Below are 20,138 nucleotides of genomic sequence, written 5' to 3' on the forward strand. Positions count from 1 at the left end.
TCCATGACGCATTTTTCACAGCCTTGAATTTGGTAGGTCCCTACTAATGGTACCGCAGATTGATGTATTATAAAGACATCATGACTGCTGCCAGGATTCTGGGCATTCACCTGCATGATGTGCTCATGTTCCAAACCCACGACCTCTACCACCTAGAAGGACAAGAGCAGCGGATGCATGGGGACACTACCCTCTGCACGTTCCCTTCCAAGTTGCTCACCATCCTGACTTGGAAATATATCACCGTTCCTTCAATGTCAATGGTCAAAATCCTGGAACTCCCTCCCTAATAGCAATGTGGATGTATCTGCACCACGCTGACTGCAGCGGTTCACCAAGGTGGTTCACCACCACTTTCTGAAGGGTAATTAGGGATGAGCCTTGCCAGTGATGCTCACATCCCATCAATGAATAACAAAAAGTGCTCACACTCACGTATGCTCTGGAATTCACTAAATGCACCTCCCTCAAATGGATCCCTAAATCACCTAAGCTTGATGTTTCTGTGCTGGTACTCACTACAGACAGAATGCTAAGTGCTGTGGGATGATGATTTCACAAATGCCACTGAGCCTCCACGTTTATCTTTGGTTTACCAATAGAAAAATAAAAATGGTTTACGTTGGAATGGTGACTGTATTACACCTTCTGAAGTACAGCTTTCATAGCTGAATATGTCATTGTCATTTGCTTCTGTGTAGACTGAGTGACAGTGAATGTAGAAAGAATGGGTGGCACAGTGGTTAGCACCACAGCCTCACAACTCCAGCGACCCGGGTTCAGTTCTAGGTACTGCCTGTGCAGAGTTTGCAAGTTCTCCCTGTGTCTGTGTGGGTTTCCGTTGGGTGCTCTGGTTTCCTCCCACAGCCAAAGACTTGTAGGTTGATAGGTAAATTGGCCATTGTAAATTGCCCCTAGTGTAGGTAGGTGGTAGGAGAATGGTGGGAATGTGGTAGAGAATATGGGGTTAATGTAGGATTAGTATAAATGGGTGGTTGTTGGTCGGCACAGACTTGGTGGGCCGAAGGGCCTGTTTCAGTGCTGTATCTCTAATTAAATAAATAATAAGAAAAAATAGGATGCTACTAGCTCTGAGCCAACTCCCTTTTTGTTCAATTGACTGAAAGAACTTAATATATGCACTGCTGTGTCTTGCAAGCAGAAAGGTAGTGTTTAGGTGCTAGAAGTCTGAAAAGCACATTGATGAGTTACAGCCTAGTGGCTATCCTACACTTTGTGTGTGAGTAAATGAACATATATCATCATGAAGGTTAGTTTTTTGGCAAGTTTGCTTTGTGGCGTGATCATTCCAACTAATTACGTAGTAACAGTTATACTATGCCATGCATGTGAATCTTGGAAAGAAGTGACCCATATTTTGCAGTCGGCAGCAATGCAATGGCGCTTGCCACTGACTTTGATCAAAACTGCCCCCTTACTTAATGCAGTGGTCCAGATGAAAGATTTGTTGGAAAGCCCAGAGATTTCTCCACGACGTGGGCCCCAACAAATCTCTGCAGTGTCATCTAATGAGGTTGTGAACGTCAGAGCACATAGAGAAGTGTAGAGAAGCCACGATCACATAAGCTGTCAAAACTGACAGACCACAAATAGAAAAGGCATGTTTCACCGTCACAGGCTTCCACTTTAAGCTGTTGCAGTACCTGTTAAAAAAAGGAAAAGGTAATTGAAAAAGTAATTTTTACAAAATGATATGCATGTAAACAGGATTTTTAAAAGCCATTTCTGTGAACAAAAATATTTAAAAAGTCAGATAAATGTGAGCAGAATCATGTTAAACGTCACACAAATTTGAACAAAAATTTTTGAAAAGTCAGATAAACATGAAGAGAATTGAATAATCTCATGCCTGTGTCTCACAGCTGTTTTGAAAATATTATTCTATGTAGAAATCCTCCTTCCATTGCATTGGTACCCTCATTAAAAATCCATGAATACCAGACTCCTTTGTGCCTTCTCACACTAACTAACTAAAAATTTCTAGTGAATGAAGTTTGTAAGAAGTGGGCAGTTAGCCCAAAGTCACACCAGTCCCATGTTTTCTGAATTAATTTCAACATCGGAGAGCTGAACAGCACACTCTGTGGAGGAACGCCGTATGGCCTACAGCAATTTAAGGATTTCCGAGTTATCATGTGCATGTGCAAACTCCTGAAGTTGCTGTCAGCTTCAGCAGTGCAATGATGGTGAATGCTGACAGCATTGTTGTCATTACCACTGCACAATCTGGGCCATTATTTTCTATGGATGACAAAAAATTGTGTACTTTGCCTATCTACGTGATGCAGTGCAATGTTGGCCAACTTTACCCTGGCAGACTTCCTGAGGCTTTTTTTTTCTATCACTTGCTGCAACAGCTTCTGGACATTTGTCATTGCATTGACTCTGGCAGCCACCTCCCGCCAAGCAATCTGGATATTACTTCTGGGAGCTGGATGTCCTGTGATGTCTTTGCTGTACTTCTTCCACAAGCAACTCCAAACATACCCTAGAAATTGGAGGTGATTAATCCCTTTCTACAGACATTAGTAGCAGCCTTTGCTCAGTGCTAACACTCTTGCATCAAGAGTGTTTATGCTCAAATCTTTGAAGATGGCAAAACAGGTTAGCAAAACAGGTAATAAAGCATATGGCCTTATAAATAGAGCATAGAGTGCAAAAGCCAGGAAGTTATGCTAAAACTATATAATACTAGTTCGGCCCCAGCTGGAGTATTATGTCCAATTCTAGGCGCAACATTTTAGGACAGATATGAAGGCTTTGAAATGGGTACAGAAGAGATTTACTACAATGGTTCCAGAAATTAGGGATTGCAGTTACATGGATAGACTGGAGAAGCTGGGCTTTTTTTCCATAGAGCAGAGAAGAATAAGAGTAGATTTGATAGAGGTGTTTAAAATTATGAAGTGTTTCGATAGAGTAAACAAAGAGGAATTGTTTCCAATGGCTATAGCATCAATAAACAGAGAGCACAGATCTAAGGTGATTGACAAAAGAATTAGAGGCAACATGAGGAAGAATAATTTTTATGCAACAAGTAGTAGTGATCTGAATTCACTATTAAGTAGGGTGGTGGAAACAAATTCAATAGTAGCTTTCAAAAGGGAATTGGATAGATACTTGAAGGGGAAAAAGTAGCAGCGACATGGGGAAAAAGCGAGAGAGTGGGAGTAACTGGATTACTCTTTGAAAGAGCAGGTGCAGACTCGATGGGCCAAATGGCCTCCTTCTGTGCTGTATTATTCAATGATTCTAAGAAGGTTGTGGGTTCAAGTACCACTCTACAGACCCGAGCATATAAATGAGGCTAATGATTCAGTGTAGTACTGAGAGAGTGCGGCACTATGCGAGATGGCATCTGTCGGATGAGACATTAAATCGAGGCACCAAGTATAGTAAAAGATCCCATGCCACTATTCAAAGAAGAGCAGGGAAGTTCAGTCAATTCCCTGGCCAATACTTATATGTCAACCAACATAACTAGAAATATTATCTGGTCATTATCTCTTTGTGGATCTTGCTTTGAGCAATTTCGTTGTGTTTCCCAACATCACAGCAATGTCACACTTCAAAAGTAGTTCAAGGCGCTTTGAGGTTATGAAAGGTGCTATCTAAATGCAAATTCTTTCTTTCATTTGCACCCAGCAAAATTAAGCAGCCCCTTCGGAAGAAGCAGTTCTTTAAGAATTACAACTGTATATTATTTCCTTCCCCTGCTGTCAGCAAGCTTCCAAATGTAGGTCCAGTGATCACTATAAATAGGTAATAAGGCTGTTCTTGTCAACGGTTCAGCCCAGCTAGATTTTGGTGAACAAGATACCAGCTGTTCTAAAGCACTGCCACTTTAGTGCTGAAATAGGAACATTTCTGCCATTTCTGGGGCCAGGTTAGTTTTTTTTTAAACTAGAGTCACCTTTTCCTTGTTTAATTCTGGTTCTAACTGCATTCAAATATGTTACTGTTAATTTCAAAATTTCATGTAAATGAACGTAAATGTAAAATGGAATTAATCGTCCTGGAATTTGTGGTTGTAATGAAGGCGAAACTGTCAGCATTCATCATTACCATATAAAACTCTCAGCAATTTCTGGCGTCTGCACATGCATAGTTAAATGTGGAAATCTGGAAGTTGCTGTCAGTGATACCCTGCTCCTCCTCAGGGTGCATTGTTGCTATGCTAATTTCAGCATAGAATCAGCAATTCGACATGAACTTTTTATGCATTATTTTCACTGTAAAAATGATGGTTGAAAGAGGTGTAATTGAGTTTTTGACAGCATTCTAAGTCTTAATTATTGCTGAACTCTCTGGCCTGAATAAGTTATTTAAGAAGTCTGGAGTGTCATTCCCTTCATTCCATGATTACAAATTCCTTTAACCAAACATAAAATAATGATGTTTATAAAATAGTGACTGCTCCTGCATTTATAAGATACATTCAATTATAAAAGCAACTTATAATGTATAATGTGTGGCATATAGGAGGAGCAGCTGAAGTCTCACGAGACCAAGTGGAGACAGATTTCAACTGAATTAGCAGAACACAATACTCACCCTCCTGAGAAGAATGTCAAATCTAAAGATGCAGAGGAATACAGACTTAAAGAACATTATTTATTATTTGAGGTGAGTATGCTTTTTAACATGTAACACTGTAAAAAGAATACATATGGGATGTGTGGTAGTGAACCACTGAAAACCAAAAACGTGCAACAGCTGGTGTTACGAGAGAGAAATGTGACGATCAAGTCATGTATATATTTGGCATTCAGAAGTATGGTGTCACGTTACACTTTTGAAAGCTTTCTATTTATACCTGAAAGAGGTGCTGAATCGTGGCATTTTCACTTATTTAAAAGCTGTTATTAGCCTATATATGCATATTGTTGAAGCAAGGTGAGAAGTCATAATGTAAAACAACAAAGGAAGTAGTTTTTTGTAGCAACATTATAAATGCATTCAAAAAGAATATATTTATAATTTTGTCACACAAAATCAGACCAATTGAGGCTTTGACATCAAATGGCTGATGTAAAGCTGAAGAAATTGTAAACATACAGCCTCTGATTTTACCATTTAAATTTATGATGGAAAATTGTACCTGAAGTCCCAAGATTTCTGAGCAGTGCTTTCTGCGAACATCATTTCTTGCCCGGAGCACCCAATTAGGAAATTACCCTTCATATACCTGATCATATTCAGTAAATTCTAGATCCACTTTTGTGGTATCAAAATACTGATAGACAGTAACCCATAATGTTATAGATTATTTTAGTTGTGCAATTTTCCAATTTAAAGATAATTTTGCACAAGAATCAAGCTATCATCAGTGTTCAATGATGACCTTTCACCATCATGTTTGAATTCATTCTCCCATTCTCTTAATAGCTTCATGCATTCATTTTACTAATGTTAAAGCTTGTGTGACTGAATAATTAGTTGTTAAAGTTTTGTTCTGTAACATCATACACAGTAATACTTACTTAGATTTGTTCTATCCTGATTCTACTTGAGGCCAATTGCAAAGTTGAGCAATTTTATTGACTGCAAGCTAAACTTGCTGTGAGTAATCTCTTTAGGACATTGATAACATATGTGCAGGACACTTTAGTGATCAAGACGAGAAATTTCTGTTGATGAACAGCTTTCAGTGACAAGACTTAGGTTAAGGATGAAAATCATGATCTCCCTCTCTTGGTTGTCTACCAGCAATGTGCTTTCTCACAAAGAACCTAAGAGAGTTTCATTAGGTAACCAAGTTCTGTGAAAGGGACATTATAATAAACCGGTCTATGCAGTTCATGCTTTTTCATTCTATTCCTGCCCAGCTGTAAGCTTTCCCTTCTCAAATGGGGACGTTAAAACCCAGCAAGGATATCTCTTGATGGGAAGTATTCCTTTAATGTAAACTTTTTTTGCCTGGGCAGAATGGGTGGGCTGACTAATGAGGAAATATTGGACAGGCTAGGCTTGTATCTGCTGAAATTTAGAAGAGTAAGAGGCAACTTGATTGAAACATATAAGATCCTGAGGGGGCTTGACAGGGTGGATGTGGAAAGGATACTTCCCCTTGTAGGAGAATCTGGAACTAGGGTCACGGTTTAATGATAAGGGGACACCCATTTAAGACAGAGATGAGGAGAATTTTTTTCTCTCAAAGGGTCATGAGTCTTTGGAATCCTCTTCCTCAAAAGGCGGTGGAAGCAGAGTCTTTGAATATTTTTAAGGCAGAGATAGATAGATTCTTAACAAGCAAGGGGGTTGACAGTTATCGGGGTAGGTGGAAATGTGGAGTAATCAGTTCGGCCATGAACTTATTGAATGGCGGAGCAGGCTCGAAGGGCCGAGTGGCCTACTCCTGCTCCTAATTCGTATGTTCCTAATCACAATGGCCTGAATTTTCCCAGCCCCAAGATGGGGAGCTTGGAGATGGGATGCTGGGAAAATAGAGGGGAGCCACGTCAGAATGGCTCCCCTTTGCATTCCCGCCACCGGGGAACTTTCCCAAGAGCAGGTGGGAATTGGATCTGCTGCCCACTTCATGGAGACGGGAAGCCAATTATGCTTGTTAAGACCCAAGAGGTGATTTTGCAGCCTCTCCGGCATTTTGCCACTCGCAGAGTGGCCCTTCACCATGTGCAGAGGCTGCCAGCTCAATGGAGGTGGCCTCCCACTGGCAGGCTGTGGGGTCATCAGAGCTAGAGGCTCCATGCCCCATTCACAGGGCCGCAAGCATTAAAGGCCACAATTTCTTACGTACCCGATCCAGCAGAGGGGTTTCCCTATAGACCTGCCGGCCTGAATTTTGTTTATTTCTGCAAGGCTATACAGCCCAGCTACAGCCTCTATGTTGAGGTGACCTCATGGTCCCAGAGCTGCCTTAGTGGTACCCACCTCTCCCTGTGGGGCTACCAAGGATCCAGAGCCACTTGCCATCTGATTGGGCCTGCAGCATCTAGAGCCCGCCTGCCATCCTTAATAGGATGGCAAAAACTGAGGCAGCCAGTTAGGAGGCTACCTCCTGAATAATTGCTGAGCCGGTCTCGCTCCTGGCAAGTGTGGACTTGGGGGCCCCATTTGGTCCTAACATTGGGGTACTGAAACCTGCAGCAAAAGTCAGCCCAATATGTTGGGCAAGAGCATGAAGAAGAACAAAGAAAGCATTCCAGAGAGATCAGATAGCACCAGAACTAGAGTGTCCATGCCATTATGCTACCAATAATATCGACCGACCCACACATGACTGCACAGCGCTAATGGATAACATCTCCACAACCTTAAGTTCGGCAACGCAGAGGGGCTATACTGCTACTAGTAGTCAAGGTCACCATCATCCTTACATTTTACTTCTCCAGCTATCTCTAGGTTACTACAAGGAATATCCGCAGTAGCAATCAATTCATTATCCACAGATATGTTAATAAGGCAACTGAGATATTGTTCTGCACAGTCAATGCTTTTATCTCCTATTCCCACTGAGTAGTACTAGCAGCATGACAATTCATTGCACTCCAGAATTTCTCAAAGTTCAGCAGTTCTTTGATGCTACCATACAGACCCTTTGGCAAAATGTAATGGGCTACATGAACAGAAAGGGCATTGGCCTCAATCAGTGAATATCATGCAAGTCAATGAACAATTCAGAGGCAACAGACACAGGCCTAGAAATTTGTGGTACCATTTGTTTTTGAGGTGCACAATGGGTGCCTAAACACCCGATATTGTTGGCAGGACGTGCATGCTCATTGGTAAGAAGTGCACCACCTGGTATATTGGAGCTCGCTGCTCCCTAGACAAACTTGCCCTGATGAATAAATGATGATGAATAAAATATTGAAATTAGGGGCCAATGCTTGTTGTAAAACCCTTTCTTGATACTGGTAGGACCCCAAGGTCACACTTGCCATGTCATAAACTCACTCAGCAACCCATGACACTAATGGCAGGAGGACCCTTCAGCAGTACTATTTAAATGTGACTCATCCATTACTTATAAGCTAATTGCTGGGTTTGTCATTTGAGGCTGCTGGACAATTTGTGTCTGTTTTTTCTACTGTTTTCTGACTAGAAAACTTAACTCTGATAGTGGAGAAGAAGATTTTACTGCTGCTGGGCTGCTTTTGACTGCCTGTCACAGGTGTTCTACTAGGGAGAGTTTTGCAATAGAGGAGGAGGAAGAGCAGCAAACAATGCAGGAAAGAGTAGGAACAGCTTGCAGAAGATGTAAGAAGAAGGCACAGTGCAGGAGGCTATATCGACAGCATGCCGTCAGGGAGCACTTACATATGAATTTCTCAGAGGAGAAGTGTTTTCTCATTATTACTGCAGGCATTGCCTAGAAGGCTTTATGCTCCCTGGAGTGAAGAGAATTTGTCTCCTCCTGTCCACCACCTGTTCCAGGGCCACCAAGGCTGCATGACAAAATATGGGTCCCTATTAGTCCTTATTCCACTTATTTGTTTGTTCTGAAGTGCTCCATCCTGCCTGCAGCTGGGCTGCACCTCCCCTTTTAAGAGTTGCTGGCCTGCCTTAAGTGGTATTAGTTCCCACCACCCCACAAAAATAGATGTGCAACCAAAGAGTAGTGCTTATGCGTTAGCTGCATGCCTGCCACATTATAAAGTGGTCCTAGGCACCAAATTCACGTGCTAGCTGGGACCAGGCAAACAGGCACGTGAATTGCAGACCCAAAGCAAAGGCATATTGCAATGTTGGTTCATTGGAAGCTAAGGCTACCCACTTCATCTTGGATCACATGCCTCAAAAGATGAGAGAGACAGTTAATTGTAACCCCTCCAAGATCATCAGTATCGGCTACGTGTCCCACAATTTTCCAATATAAAGAAGCTTAGGCATTGTGGATGATGCTGCCAACCCACATTGAAGGCCAGAGCTGACTGAGAAGATGGTTGCTACAAAAAAACCTTTGCAACCATGAAGACTAAGTATTTGAATTCTCCTTTAAGAAACCCTATTGTCCACATGGCACCAATGATAGTGACTTCAAATATCATTTTCAAAAATGCCCTTCTTAAATCCTTTTGTCTTACACTCCCTGACTTTAAAAGCTGCCTCAAGAAATATTTTTTGACCTTGCTTTTACCAGCTAACTCTTCTGATATTGCTCAATGTCAATTTTACCTCAGTGATCAGCCTGGGGCTGTTTCCTATGTTGAAGGCACCATATAAATGCTGCTGGTTGTACTTCAGAATGCACTGTTGCATTCGTTCCATGGGTAGCCTGTAGTCCAGGGATGTTGTCCTGCTCATGGCTAATGATGTTCTCCACACTCCTAGTCAGACTTGAAAAGTTTTTGACTAAAAACGTCTTTATAGAATTCTGCTGAAGGGCCAATTTCCTTTCAACAGTAGTGCTGAATCCTTAGGCTCTGCAGCTGAAGAAGGAACACAACTAAATGCCAGCTAGCAGGCTGTTGTTTTTCTACTGCCACATTTCCTCACTGCTACCTTCTTAAGCTCACTATCTACATGCTCCTGGATGGGTTCAGCCCTGGTGGTACTTGTGAAAATGAGACAGGCTTCTGTGAGGTGCAGGTGTCATTTGAGCTATAAACTGACTGAGGATCTTAAGTTACAATGCCCAGGGTTGATGTCGAGGCTCAGCAACCACCTATAGCATCTGCCAATTTTAATTTCTATTGGATGGTTTCTGTAACAGGTGATACAATCTGCAATACCAGTTTTTTGCTCAGGCGGCAAGTTAAAAGTGCACCCTATTGTGTGGAATGATTTTGTGCTTTAGTGGATGCCTGTGAGTGAGTAAAGGGAAAAGATCCAAAACAAATGGTACTAACCCTGAGCTTGGGGAACTTCTCACAAGGCTATCCTACACTCCTTCCTACCTCAGATAGTATACAAAGGAATTTAATATGAGTGCACTAAGCATTGATACCTGAATTTTCCAGAACATATGTACCCTACTATTGATATTATGGTTGTGGTTCTCTAGAAACGTATCACTTGTGAGATAAGAGCAGGGGAGTTTTTACAGTGTGCTGACAAATGCATACCCTTCAACCATTATCACTAATCATAAGACCATCTGTTCATTTATCTCATTGCTGTTTGGAGGCCCTTGTTTTGTGCAAATTAGCTGCCATTTTCCCTTACAGTACAATACAATAGTGACAATACTTCAAAGAGTACTTCATTGTCCATGAAGCTGTTTATGATGGCCTAAGTTTGTGAAAGGCACCACTTGGGAGATTTGGTAGACCTGAGAAGCAGCAGTAGCGGTCCTGGCTTTTCCCAATGGAAGGAGAGAGCTGGTTAGCGGCCTCCTCATCTGACGGTTGACCCCCAATTCAGCACTCCCTCAGGCTACACCGAAATCTCAGCTTAAGTGCTTGAATCCAAAGGACTGTGGGACTAGTATTGTGCATAACTTGCAGGTGGGAGTTTTTAGGAGCATATGAGTGCTCAGACACCATAGATGTAAGAATTGTCTTCAGGTGGACTTGCTTAAGCTTACACTTACCCTGAGTTTGAGAATAATTGGAGACCACTGCATATTACACAATAATGCTGACTTGCATTTATATAGTGGCTTTAATGTAGTTAAACGTCCCAAGGCGCTTCACGGGAGTGTATTCCAAAAAAATTGATATTGAGCTACACAATGAGATATTAGGACGTGACCAAAACCTGGGTCAAAGAGGTAGGTTTTCAGGAGCATCTTAAAGGAGGAGAGAGAGGTAGAGAGGCAAAGAGGCTTAGGGAGGGAATTCCAGAGCTCAGAAGGAGGAATTGTTCATTGCAGGAAGTATTGATAGACTGGCACATTCCAAGGTCCAGGACTACATGCTGAGGGACGCACTAAAGCTTGGGGTAGCCTCAGCAAAGGCTCAATGGGGAAAGACCACAGTGTAAGATCCCCCCACCAAGCTGAACTGAGGGGCTAGATCCATGGGAAACCCCTCGAGCTGTATCGGGAAAATCTCCATTTGCTGTAAAATGTAAAAATGTAATTGGCATGACAAATGTGAAATGGAAGGGTTGTGAGGCAACTCATGTTTGTAATGAAGCAAACGGACCTCCTTTGCACTTTTGTATTTTTTGACTGGATGCTGTTTGAAACTGGTAATGTAATTTTCACAGATTTTTATGAATAAAGTATATTTTGGAAAAAAAAATTGATAGTGCAGATAGAGAGGCATGGTGAGGCAGAGGAAAGAAAGTGGGTAACCATCCAATAATGAATGGAAAGAAAAGGACGACTGTAGTAATGACAGTGCTGGAAACCCCTTTGAGTCTGAAGGCATCTAATGGGGATACAGCACTGGATTCCTAAGACACAGATGAGGACAGTAACTCATAAGAGAAATCACAAGCAAAGCCACAGCACTATTGAAATTCTTCCCCTTCCTCTTGTGTTAGTTAGGAAATCCCTAATCTCACTGGTTTGCTCCTACACTCAGGAACAACTAAAATGTTCAAAAGCGTCATTGATTTTTTTGTATATATTTGTACTTCAGTATAATTATTCCAATGGCCTACATTGGTTGTTTGTGCTGCCCCTAAATCCCATCAGAATAATTTTTTTCAAAGGTTGTGAGATTGTTCATGCAACCATCAGTTGTTTCAGCAAGCACTAGCACTTGCAATGACAGATATGAAATATAGCATCATAATGTGTGCCACACTTCACCTGAAAGGGAAAAGTAATTTGGTGTTCCAGGTGTAACTGACAAAGCTTTAAACTGCAAGCGTTAATTTGTTTTTCCCCTTTGGAAGCTAGTGAACCAGTTGTCAATTTCCAGCGTTTTCTATTTTTGTTTCACACAACTGGATCTCACACAATAATGGGGTGAGTTTTATTCGAGCACCGCGCTGCACAGCAACGTCTTTTCAACTCAGTGGGGTGCCTGCATTTAGCGGCCACCGCAGAGCCCCCACGATATTACGTGTGAGTGCTCATTAGCATCACTGCGCCCAGCCGCCCACCCCCTCCCCCCACCCCCGATATTATGTTGGGAGAGGCGAGACATTCGGCGCAGTGAGGAACCCTTTGACAGCTGTGCAACAGGTGCTGGGACCCTATTTCAAGCGTCCCAGCACCTGCTTCCTGACAACTGTCAAAGAATATTTACCTGACTACTGAAGAGTGGGGCTGCTGTCAATCTGGCAACAAAGCAGAAAGTACTGCAGAAATCCAGCAGGTCAGGCGGCATCTGTGGAGAGAGAAGCAGAGTTAACTTGTCCAAATTCACAGACCTGAAAGTTAACTCTGCTTCTCTCTCCACAGATGCCGCCTGACCTGCTGAGTGACCCCAGCACTTTCCACTTTGCTGCCACATACTTACCCTGCTGTGTCCCAGTGTCCTGTGAAGTTGTGATTCTCTTCTCCCACTCAAGTGTAACATTCCTTCTTGTAGGCGTGCCGCACCTGGGTGAATAATCTTAAATTTGCACATTCCAGGCCGTGAGACTTAAATAGACCATAAAAGGTGTTACAGAGGTTTACAGAGAACACACTGACACAAATGGGAATGCACGGGTGTCAGAGCAATGTAAAATCATCTTTCACTAAATGTTCCTCACCAACATGTGTGTCCTTTTCTCTGTGCGAATGATGTGTGCCAGCATGTAGCACCAATGTTACATCCCTTTTCACTGTTGCCTCTTCAGAAGAGCCAATGTATGCAATAATATCATTATCATGCCACCATTACTCATGAGCGTCTCCACAGATGCAGTGACATGGACATTGGCTCAGTCAGCTGCTGCCTCTATTGATTTACATAGGGATGCTGCAGATGTGGACTGGTGCACAGCAGGTGAGTGAGGGTGATATGTGACTTGCAGAGCTCATGTCAGTTCCTATGGAGCAGACAGCCTTTGGCTGATAAGCCACTCCTGTACATCCCTACCTCACTGCTAGCCCTGCATGCAGAACCTGGGTGCCATCTGCCCTCCCTTGCATCTTTCATGTTGTAGGTCCTCAGCGTCCTCATAGTCCGAGGAGGATTCCTGTTGACGTCTACCTTCATCATGCCAGGCCTATTGGGTGCGTAGTTGTGCAGAGCAGCAAAGAAAAGGAGCTGGCCTTTTCGGCCGTAGTACAGGGCATCACCCTATCCATACAGACATAGGAGGCGCTCTTTCAGCATGCTGATCTCCTGCTCAGTGGTGGCTCATGTAGCTCAGTGGCTGGCATTGTATCTCTACTCTGCAGCAGTGGTGGAGTTTCTCACCAGTGTCGGGAGCCATGTCTGCAAAGGATAGCCCTTATCTCCAAGAAGCCACTCCTCCATCTGAGCCAGTTCAGTGAACAGTGGTGGCAGCCGGCACTGGCGCAAGACCCAGGTGTTATGGCAGCTGCCTGAGAAGCAGTCACACATTCGCTGCAAGCATCTGCGGTGTTCACATACCAGCTTCACCTAGATTGAGAGAGCTCCTTTAATGATGACCTCTGCAGGTGGTAGCCTGGCGGGAGGCCTGATGGCCACATGAGTGCAGACTATGAACATTACAACCTATGGTTCTCCGGCAATGGTGCCAGAACCAATGGCCCTCTGGGCCTGAAGGTCCGTCCTGAAGCGGACATCCTCACTAGCCCTCTGGTGCACGGCATTGGTGACCTCCCTAATGCAGTGGTGCACTGCTGACTGTGTGACCCCACAAAGGTCTCTGGTGGGCCCCTAAAAGGCTGCAGAAGTGTCAGGCTTGAGAACTGCTACCACTATGAGGAACAAAGGCATGGCATGTCCACTGGAGCCCATGGGCTGCAGGTCATCCTTAAGCAGGGCACAAAGGCATGTCACCACCCTCTCTATATGTGCAATCTCCTCAGACACTGGTGCTCTGACATCTGATGGCATGTCATGTGGGGCCTGTAGATGCACAGCAAGCGTAATGGTGGGCTTCCCTTGGGGGCTGCTGCTCATGACCGGGGGCCTGTACGTGGATCACACCTGCCTGTTGATATTGTCTCTGGCGCATGCAGATCCTCATGTGCAGAGGATCACACAATGTAGGATGAGTCATAACTATTTCCATGTGATAAATAAAGTTGAACCCTGCATGTATTTGAAGGTTCCTAACAGGGCAGGGATTGATGTTGACGGGTACATCAGCTGCGTTCCTGGATCAACTATGTGGCGTACCATTGCATTGCCCATCTTGGCCAACATTCAGCTTGGCACAACATGACCACATCAACATCCTACCAGCTGAATTGATTGCCCCCACCATCCATAACACCTTAATGCTCCTGCCCTTTCTGGCACCCTCCCCACACACAGGGTGCCTAGCATGCCATTGCCCCCTCACAAACACAGAGATTACACAGTTAATGGAGGGATGGTACACGGTACCTCCCTTCATGCCAGCACAGCTTTCCCTCCAATAATCCCAGACCCCCTCCTTTTCAGAATGCAGAGTGTGACCCCTGTATATACCCCCCCCCCCCTCCTCCCTTTAGGAATGCAGAGTTAGACCCCTGCATATCCCCCCCCCCCCCCTCCTCCCTTTAGGAATGCAGAGTTAGACCCCTGCATATCCCCCCACCCTCCTCCCTTTAAGAATGCAGAGTTAGACCCCTGCATATCCCCCCTCCCTCCTCCCTTTAAGAATGCAGAGTTAGACCCCTGTGTATCCCCCCCCCCTCCTCCCTTTAAGAATGCAGAGTTAGACCCCTGTGTGTCCCCCCCCCCCCCCTCCCTCCTCCCTTTAAGATTGCATAGACCCCTGTGTATCCCCCTCCCTCCTCCCTTTAAAAATGTAGAGTTAGTCCCCTGTGTGTCCCCCCTCCCTCTTCCCTTTAAGAATGCAGAGTTAGACCCCTGTGTGTCCCCCCCCCTCCTCCCTTTAAGAATGCATAGACCCCTGTGTATCCCTCTCCCTCCTCCCTTTAAAAATGTAGAGTTAGTCCCCTGTGTGTCCCCCCCCACCACTTCCATTTAAGAATGCAGAGTTAGACCCCTGTGTATCCCCCTCCCTCCTCCCTTTAAAAATGTAGAGTTAGACCCCTGTGTGTCCCCCACTCCCTCTTCCCTTTAAAAATGCAGAGTTAGACCTCTGTGTATCCCTCCTCCCTTCCAGAATGCAGAGTTAAACCCCTGTGTACTCCCCTTCCCTTCCGTAATGCAAAGTGAGGACCCGCCAGCTTTTCAGATCGTGAATGGGATGGCACATGACAGCCGCCCGTTCAACGAAAAATCCGGCAGTGTCGGTGGAGAGGCGGCGGGCTGCATAATCAGCATAGGTAAGTAATCATTACCATATACTAATTGTGGTGCCGCCGCCATGCGGCGGGGGTGCTGCAACAAAGTCCCGCCGCCACTGGTAAAATGTGGCGGCCCGTCTCAATGCCGCGTGTCAAGGCGGGCCTCTCCCCGCAGCATTTTACCAAACCCCTCGTCGTGACCCATGGCGTCGAGGGGCCAGTAAAATTCAGCCCAATATGTTAGTCATGGGAAGTCAAAGCATACAATCTGTTTTACCCTGTCTCTGTTGGCTTCATGTTATTCCTTTTCTGTGTGCATCTGTCTCATCTGCTTGCCTGAGTGTTTCTGTTCTGTTCTCATTGCCTAACATGCCCTTTCGCACCATTTGAAAAACTGAGTATGTCCATAGTAATGTTTGTATAAAACATTCCGATGGAACATGTGACAATGTTTTGATTTTTTTTTAGATTTAGAGATACAGCACTGAAACAGGCCCTTCAGCCCACCGAGTCTGTGCCGACCACTAACCACCCATTTATACTAATCCTACACTAATCCCATATTCCTACCACATCCTCACCTGTCCCTATATTCCCCTACCACCTACCTATACTAGGGGCAATTTATAATGGCCAATTTACCTATCAACCTGCAAGTCTTTTTGGCTGTGGGAGGAAACCGGAGCACCCGCAGGAAACCCACGCAGACACAGGGAGAACTTGCAAACTCCACACAGGCAGTACCCAGAATTGAACCCGGGTCACTGGAGCTGTGAGGCTGCGGTGCTAACCACTGCGCCACTGTGCTGCCCATTGTTTATTATTCTTAACAATATAGACATTTATTCAATCTATTAATGCACGATCATGAAATGGTGCCACAATATCCCTAAATTGGGAACTCAGTTAGTTTTGCATCATAGCAAATAAGATATCAATATTTGCTGTCCTTTTATGCAGATTTGTGGGCATTCAGAATTCTGTCAGTGTAGCAGCATGTGAACATAGATAATTTCAAATTACTGTATGGAAAATGTTGCCTCTTTATATCCCAACTAATGATTGATGAATTTGATGTAATTGATACTGAAAAGTATCAATGAAGTGTAGTTTGACAAATGGAGATAAACTAGTACATAATCCTAACAAACCAATGATGAGTAAGGACATGCAGAGGCAAACACAGCTTAATGAGCAAAACACCTTTTTAAACATTTTTAATAACACTATGCTGTACTGATCAAGTTATACAGGAAATAGTATTGTAACCATTTCACTAAATGAAAATCTTTTCAAGGACTAGTTACAATTATAAAACTATCATAATTGATACAATTTGAAAAAAATCTGAAGTCTGTTTTTAATATCATTTCATTTTGGTTTTTAAACATTATATGAAATAATCACCAAATTTCTTGCAAAATAATAGTTTTTGCTTTTTCAGCTTTTAAGTCAAGACTTAATGAATTATATGAATCATTCTCTATTGTTTAGCATTTTGTAGGATGGAAAACTTTGCCCTCTATATTAAACTTACTCTTGGATTGTAATTTACCTCTACAGAAAAGCCGATATGAAGCATATATTAACCTACTGAAGGCAAAACTAAAGGTAGGAACTGATGATTTGGAAAAAATTGAGGCAATTATTTTCACCATTGAAAATGATGAAAGTTCCTTAAGGAAGACTCAGTCTAGTCCTTCTCTAAACCAAGGACATTTTTCTCTAAATGGCAAAATGGAAAAGGACATTACGGAACAGAAAAGTTATCCTAAGGAATGAGATATGTAGTTATACGATTTCACAAATTCAGTTTCTCTTGTATGGATTAAACCATGGACAAGTTCAGAAAGTCATCACCTTTGTTCATTCAGAAATGTATTGGGCATAGTATTTAAGATTTGCTTGTTTTTTTTTTAAAGATTCCACCTATTTATATCTTTACTACTAATATTCCTTAAAGTCCTCTGTTTTGCTTCTCCTTCTAATCCTCTCATCTACCCAGTATTTTCTTTTTCAAACCTGTTTAGGACATTATTAAATCTATCAAATTAACTCTCATATGTCAATAAATATAACCCATTTTTAATGCCTTTTTTTTTATTTGTACCCAGTCCTGCTAATCTCTTCACAAGCTGTTGCATACTTCCACATATTCTTTCTTTACTGGACAGTACATACACAGACTCAAAATCCTTTCAAGCTTTTGATTCCTTTCTTTTTATTGATCTGTCAGAAGTGCTTTGAGCAGATTCATTCTTCCACAAAACCTGTTTTCAGTACTGCAGCCTGGAGGTAATCTAACTAAATTTAGCAGATTTCATTGGTTTGTGTGTTTAAATGTCAGTCTCCACTTGTGATCGCTTTAAAAAAGCTCCCTACAGTTTTTCAAAATATTTCTGTTATTTTCCCAAAATACTTTTTATTGCAGCGAATCATTAAATGGCTGACAGTCTTTTGTAGCATTACTGTCAGCCACTTTAAAGCTGCACTGTATTATAGGACTTAGCAGTTTTAATGTTCCTGGAAAATCAGGCAAAAGTTTTATAAAAATGTGTTTTTAAAATATTGTTTATAAATATCCACAGTGTGTATTATAAATAAATGTTCAAATAATGGTTGAGTTCCTAGATTGCCTGTCATTATGATTGACGTTATGTATACTTGATAGTTGGCATGCTGGAAATCTATTAATGTCAGTGAGGAAAGGAAGAGCTAGATTTCCTCATTGTTGCTGCAATTTGTTATTTTTAATCTCTAATATTCTAGGTCTAATTTTGCATATTAGCTTGTTTATTCACTAAATGCCTGAACTACTAGGTCTAATTTTATTTAGGAAAGAAATAAAAAGCTGTATCTTCATTTGACTGTTGTTAAATTGTTGTCAAATATTGTACAGAAATGCTGATGCCTACGCAAGTATAATTTTGTGTATGGTGATGTGAACATTGTTAAATGCAGTTTTGGATAACAAAGTGTACTTCTTCATTTTTCCTTATAGATGATAATTTGCTTGGATTTTGTTCAGAATACTTAAGCAATTATAAGAAGATATAGATTTTGTTTCATTAAAAGATAATCCTGATATCTGGCATCAAAGGGAATACTGTATCTATAATGGTGCTTCTTCTACTAATTGATTTTCTTTATGTGCAATATAATGTGTGTGATGGTGGTATTAATCAACTGTGCCAGTATTTTTATCTTGTTAATATGGAAATTATACCTTCTCCAGTATTGGGATCATTATTATAATATTATGTTCATATTTGTTACAAGGATACTAAACAGTAAAAGATGTTTTGTTACAAACAGTACACATACGAAATAAACAAAATGATATGTAACCGGATAATGAAATTTGCTTTTTATTTCATTCAGAGAAATGCTTGGCCTAACAGACCCATGAATTAATTGGCAGATTACATTGACGGTTGCATACTATCTACTGTTAACTGTATTATCCTTTCCCCACTCTGTTGCATTTGAATTCAGACTATTAAAAATTTTTGTTCTTTATTTCTCAGATATTTTACAAAGAGCTTCTGAAAGAACTGAAGTTTGTTCTTTGTTTGAAAAGATCATGATTAAATAACGCACATTTTCTTTATAGGATTTTCCCTTTCACTGTCTTAGCAGCAGATCTGCAGCTCCACCAAGTAAAGCTCAGAAACAGAAGTATCATAAATTGTGTTAGTGCCAGAAAAATCACTCTTCAGATTGTAACCATGTGATGGTCATTCAAGAGCAATAGGGAGCATAATAACACATGCAAGTCTGTCTGACTGTGGTGAAAGTACTGACAGTGGTGGATGCACTCTAGTAGTAACAATTCTAAAAGTTCCCTGCATTCATGTCGAAAGGAAAATGGATCATGGTGACGAAGAGGTTAATTTAGGTTTTTTTTTAACCATTGTGTCAGAGGCATCAGTTACTATATGGCAGCAATGCTATTCTTCTTCTGCATTATTTGATAACACTTTCAAAATTTAGTACAAATATCTATTTTAGTAAATCCATCTTGTTCAGTTTAATATTTTGTATCATAGAGCGATGTAGTATCATTTGGCACATGCTTGGACATTTCATTCACCTTCACTGTAATAGGTATAGATTATCCAGCTGTATATGTAATGGTAATTGCTATTCTGAATTAAAGTAAATTGAAAAACACTTCATTGAAATTATAACAGTGCCATTTTCTAAAAGGTACCTCAGTTTTTACTTCTTATTAGTTTGATCTTACTTGCATAATGTACCCTGCTCATACAGATAAAACGCTGTTTCGAGGTGAAATAAAACGATATCTTCCGTACATATGCAATTAATATATATAGGGGTTGAAAATCTGAGAAGGAGCGCATCATGATGTACTCCACTGCTGATCCCACCAAAGTTTACAGGGTTCAAAAATCAGTGGCAGCTGCCCATTGCATTGGGATGTATTGATGGTGCCCACCTGCCTACATAGGCTGAAATTTGTGGTGTAATTTGCTAGCCCCAGGCTTGGGCAAGGTGGCCCAGGGCAATCATCTCCCGGAAAGATCTTTGTTCCCTTTGTAAGGACTAACATTAAAAAAATATGTCAATTTTCTTCAGTGGTCCAGACCAGCATCCTCACCTGGACCCCAGGTAAGATGCATTGTTGTCATTTTTGGCAGGCCAGTTTACCTGGTCTCACCTCTGAGAGCCATGGATGTGGGAGCTCCTGACATTGGGAATCCCCAGCCCCAATTCCTCCACTGGCCTTGTATGGGTTGGTCAGATGCTCTGTCCTCCCAAGGCCCATGGAATTTCCCATATAAGGGAGTGCATTGCAAGGACTATGCACTTTCTGTCACATAATAATTTAAATTAATTGTGTTTTCCTTTAAATTGGTGTTATTTTGTTACAACAGGGGTTCAACCAGAGGTGATTGATAAACTGGTT

The 20,138-nt window shown here is 42.1% G+C and overlaps 1 protein-coding gene across 1 annotated transcript in view; it reads left to right on the plus strand.

The window, feature by feature from the left end:
* Window positions 1-16,990, plus strand: part of LOC137375610 (PH and SEC7 domain-containing protein 2-like) — a 198,689-nt gene extending 181,699 nt beyond the window's left edge. The window contains exons 14-15 of the mRNA XM_068042988.1: window positions 4,504-4,647; window positions 16,772-16,990. Coding sequence (XP_067899089.1) covers window positions 4,504-4,647; window positions 16,772-16,990 — 363 coding nt within the window. The remainder of the gene's footprint in view (window positions 1-4,503; window positions 4,648-16,771) is intronic.
* The last annotated feature ends 3,148 nt before the right edge of the window (window positions 16,991-20,138 follow it).

This window comes from Heterodontus francisci, chromosome 12 (assembly GCF_036365525.1).
Source record: "Heterodontus francisci isolate sHetFra1 chromosome 12, sHetFra1.hap1, whole genome shotgun sequence".
Taxonomy (NCBI): domain Eukaryota; kingdom Metazoa; phylum Chordata; class Chondrichthyes; order Heterodontiformes; family Heterodontidae; genus Heterodontus; species Heterodontus francisci.